The 4917-nt window shown below is 36.2% G+C and overlaps 1 protein-coding gene across 1 annotated transcript; it reads right to left on the bottom strand.

Moving 5' to 3' along the window:
• Positions 1 to 2813: 2813 nt before the first annotated feature.
• LOC308697964 (uncharacterized protein C14orf93 homolog) lies at positions 2814 to 4917 on the bottom strand. Its single transcript, XM_081377701.1, has 8 exons — positions 4617 to 4917; positions 4453 to 4484; positions 4314 to 4361; positions 3950 to 4067; positions 3723 to 3784; positions 3523 to 3614; positions 3319 to 3434; positions 2814 to 3219 (listed from the first exon to the last, which is right to left on the bottom strand). The coding sequence occupies exons 4-8, from the start codon at positions 4013 to 4015 to the stop codon at positions 2977 to 2979; spliced, it is 579 nt and encodes a 192-aa protein (XP_081233827.1). The 5' UTR covers positions 4016 to 4067; positions 4314 to 4361; positions 4453 to 4484; positions 4617 to 4917; the 3' UTR covers positions 2814 to 2976.

Raw genomic sequence — 4917 nt, 5'->3', positions numbered from 1 at the left:
ACAGAAATAAAGTGGTTTACCGTTTATGACGTTTGTGAACGTTCACAAAAGAAAGAGGACACACAATTATTCAGTCGCGTCTGTTTCTGTTTATTTGGTAGCCTAGTTACAGGACATTTACATCACATTTAGAAAGAATGATAATTTCTACAAATATGCCAAAAATTTGACCTGAGGAGCTTTAGCACTCTCTCCCGGATACAGTTATATTTAAAAGAGCATAGTCCAGTATAAAGAGATAAAATAAAAACAGGATTAAGATAACTTATATGATTTGTCTGATTTTTTCAAGCCTTCATATTTACCATGTTTACTATGGTAATGGTTAGCGCGCATAGTTTTTTGCATCGGGTATAAATATTCCTACCTTATACGGTGATCAGAATCCACATCGGATCACAAACAGAAGGCGTTATGTTAGCTGACATAATTATTGGGCGCAAAACCAGGCATGCGCAGAAAGACGTACACTTAAAGTAATCGGAACAGCTCGTTTACATGGTGTAATCTTTCGTTTGATCGGTTCATGAAAAGGTTTATTCCACCCCCTTCAATCCGACTGAAATTTCAATCGGTTTGAGCATTTTTATTCCGATTGAGGTGTTGACATGGAGCATTTTCATTCTGATTGGACTTTTAAACTGGTTATAATCGGAATACAATGCTACATGTAAACGGGGCTACTGTTAATTTACTGGAACTAGTGGCTTCGGCTTTATGTGAATAAAAGTCCAGTATTTTTTTCTCTTTCCAAGATTGTCTGTCATGTTCTTCCACCTCATTTCACATCCAGCAGTACGTTAATATGTAAATGTTACGGTACATTCCATAGACTCTAAAAGTTCATAACACCGAATTTTATAATAATAATAATAATAACTTTATTCTTATATAGCGCCTTTAAAGCAGCTTCTCAAGGCGCTTTACATACTAGATAGAACAAGCAAATTTAAAATACAACACTACAATAAAATACAATACAACAATACAACAGATAAAATAACAAAAAATAAAATAAAAAATCAAGTAAAAGCTAACCTAAAAAAATGCGTTTTTAAAAGAGATTTGAAATTACTTAGAGACTGTGCATCTCTGATATTTGGAGGAAGAGCATTCCAAAGCCTAGGAGCATAGGATGAGAAAGCCCTGTCCCCCACAGTACGCAATCGAGTCTTTGGGACTGCCAATAGACCAGTTTGTGAAGAGCGTAAATGACGCTTGGGTGTGTATAAAGTTAAAAGCGCAGACAGATATTGAGGTGCCAAACCATGCAGTGCCTTATATGTGAGCATAAGGATTTTAAAATCAACTCGGAACCTGACAGGGAGCCAGTGCAAAGACTTTAAAATCGGTGTAATATGCTCATTTCTCCTGATTCCAGTCAAAATCCTAGCAGCAGAATTTTGTACACATTGTAATTTGTTAAGTGTGGTTTTAGGAAGCCCAGCAAGAAGTGCATTGCAATAGTCAATGCGGGAAAAAACAAAGGTATTAATAAGCCTTTCAGTCACCGAGAGGGATAACATAGAGCGAAGTCTAGCAATGTTTCTGAGATGAAAAAAAGAGTTCTTAACAATGTACCGCACATGAGAGTCAAAGGACAGACTAGAATCAAATATAACTCCCAAGTTTTTTAATTTAGTCTGTGCCTCCAAATCAGAGCCATCTATGTTTAAAATTAGTGAACCAGCCTTACGAAGCTGATGAGGGGTGCCAATAAGCAAGACCTCAGTCTTATCACTATTGAGACACAAGAAATTTTGGGACATCCATGTTTTTATCTCAGAAATATAATGTGTTAAAAAAGGAACATCCAGATTTTGACCAGGTTTAGAGTGAATATAAATCTGAGTGTCATCTGCATAAAAGTGATAATTAAGCCCAAGTGATCTTAGTAGCAGTCCAAGTGGAAATATGTACATGCTAAAAAGTAACGGGCCTAGAATTGAACCTTGAGGAACACCCGTACGGACAGAGCCGATCTCAGACCGAAAACCACTCATACAGACAAACTGTTTACGATCAGAGAGGTAAGATCTAAACCAGGTTAAAACAATCTCAGAAACACCAAAGACAGTTTCCAGATGGTTGAGTAAAAGATTGTGATTGACAGTGTCAAAAGCGGCACTAAGATCAAGGAGGATAAGAATAGAAAGAGAACCAGAATCTGAGGCTATTAACAGATCATTGGTGACCTTGACCAAGGCTGTCTCAGTACTATGAAATTTCCGAAAACCAGACTGAAGGGGCTCAAAAAGATTATTTACTGTAAGATGACTGTGTAGCTGCAAAGCCACAACACGTTCCAAAATTTTTGCCACAAATGGAAGATTTGATATAGGGCGATAATTATTTAAATTATCCAAATCTGCGTCATTCTTCTTCGGAACAGGCGTTACAGCAGCAGTTTTCAATGCTGCTGGGACAACACCAGAACACAAAGATTCATTGACAATACCAAGAACAGCTGGGCACAGTGAGTCAAAACAAGATTTAGCCCACCCTAGGCCTTATCGCACAGTGATTTGATTGGTTATAGGCCAGCTATGCAGATATTGCTCAGTATACACTAAACCCCCCCTTCCCCCAATTTTAATACATTCAAATATAATTTTAAAAACACACAAAGAACAATGAGGAAGTCTGACATTTTTATTAAGGTAAATAAAACATTCCAAAGAGCATTATAAACAAGCATTAAAAAGGAATGGGGGAACAAAAATATTTAAGGGGATGAAAATGTAAAGGAACAAAAACAAATATAACATGAACATTCCAAAGAACATTATAAACATATATTAAAATGAATGGGGAAAAAGAAATGTGAACAAAGGTGTAAAGGAAAAAAATACAAAACGTGGAGATAAGCAACATGCACATCAAAAAGGAACAAATATACAAAGTATAAAATATAAAACGAGATCAATAAATAAATAAATATAGAAATTAAAGTTTATATAAAATATATGTAAATATTCATTTTTTCAAACTGCCATGATGCACTGGTGGTGTGACGTAGCGTGGGTCAGCCTCTAGTCTGGTTTGTAATACCTGGCAGAGAGCAGATAACTCTGTGGTTCTGTTTGGTGGAGACCTCACCATCCACACTGGCCTTCCATCAACAATAGCATCTTCATCAGACATCAGTTCTATTGTTGCAGTCTTCCAGAGTTCCCTTTCTGTGTTGGTTTGTACAACGCTGGACCTGGTCTCCAGCAACTGCAAAACATGACAGTAATTTAACCACTAAAACACAGAGAGGAGGACAGTTACATTCTGAAGAAAAAAAAACCCTGCTTAACCAGTTTCTTAACTTACCCGTCTCTTTCTTTGACGGTTCTTTGCAGTGTTCTTCATAGTGTTTCTTTTCTGGGCCTTTTCAGGCTGAGCCAAAGAATACTTCTTCCGCAAAGTCTCAAAATACATATTGCAACCTGTTGAATAAATCATAAATAAATGTAATGCCAATAAAACTAAGTAAAACAGAGGACATTAAAATGATTACAACATCTTTAAGATTACCTTTTACACATTCAGGGTCAACGTCTGTAAAAGTTGTCCTTAATTCTTTGAAGAGGTAAGTAGTCACAGCCAGGTTATGTGATGAATTTATTCTGGGGGAAAAAGTTGCAGGCATCATTAATGAAATTCAGTTTTGGTATTTCAAATCCATATAGTAGTAGATTAAACTAACATTTACAGTATACAATACGCAGTCTTACCCGGTTTGTGGATCGTATTTGTGTGGGTTGTTCTCTGAATTATGGAGGCATCTTACAGATTCCTGTAAAGTTTGAAATTAAAAAGCGTTTAAATGGATTCACAATCTGCAAGAACCACAAAACTGAATTTTCAGTTTGAATAAGTTGACCATCACAGTAAACATAAGAGACAAAACATATCAGTTCATAAATCTTTAAGACGTCACGCAGCGCCTCTGATATCTTACCGGTTCGTGCCGCCTTGTGCCTATACAAGGCCACCAGTGCAGGTGTATGTTGGTCAAGCACAGCATAGAACTGGTTCCGTATGTTGACGTTTGTAATGCGTTGGAACTCAGCACAAAGCTACAAAACCAAACAAAAATAATTATATAAAAAGACTAATACTCAATTTGCAACAGAAAACACATTTGTGATGCAATATGTTCAGTTAAAATACATTGTTGAGCAACATGGTCACATGCAAAGTGATAGTTCTTACACACAGTGAATAGTGGCATTTGCTGTTCCATTTAAATGTGATAAATATAAAAAATTTGTCATAGAAATATGTGTGAAAAGTGGCAGAAAAGAGAAGTGAGTCTGTTTTACCTGTGATTCAATCCAAAGAGCCGTCCATTTCCCCAAGAAGTTCTTCATCTGCACAGATAAAACAATCAATATGAAACCAGTCAAATTATCAACCTCTTTACAAATTAATGATACAAAATTTCAACTGAATGTAACTTACCGATAAAGTTGCTCTCTGGTGACAATGTAGGTCTGCACATGCACACAAAAACAGACAGCAAGAGATTTAATTTTTAAGATACGTTTGATTGATGCTAATGAATTAGGCTCCAAATAAAAGAAATGGTGAAAAATAGTTACAGCCTAAATTAACATTTGAGTCACCTTGATTTTGGGGGATGCTCACTGCACTCCTTCAACTTAAACCTATAATAAAAAAAGACGTTTGTAAAGGTTTAATAAAAACTTGCATAGTTCATTCGGTAACTATTATGTCCATAACCTTAACTTTGTTTGAGTAAAAGTTAACATAACTGCTAACGTTAGCCACTAGCTCATTTGGGTGCATGTAGATAACATCACATTGAACTTGCCAGAGCAGGGCGCTTAACACAAACAGCAGCAACACACTCAAAAACAGAAGGACTATCGCTTGCTGAAAAGAGTTATTGACTAACGTTAACAT

Source organism: Scardinius erythrophthalmus, assembly GCF_964197995.2.
Source record: "Scardinius erythrophthalmus genome assembly, chromosome: 10".
Taxonomy (NCBI): Eukaryota; Metazoa; Chordata; class Actinopteri; order Cypriniformes; family Leuciscidae; genus Scardinius; species Scardinius erythrophthalmus.
The sequence above is the reverse complement of the archived record's forward strand: the minus strand, read 5'-3'. Positions and strand labels throughout refer to the sequence as shown.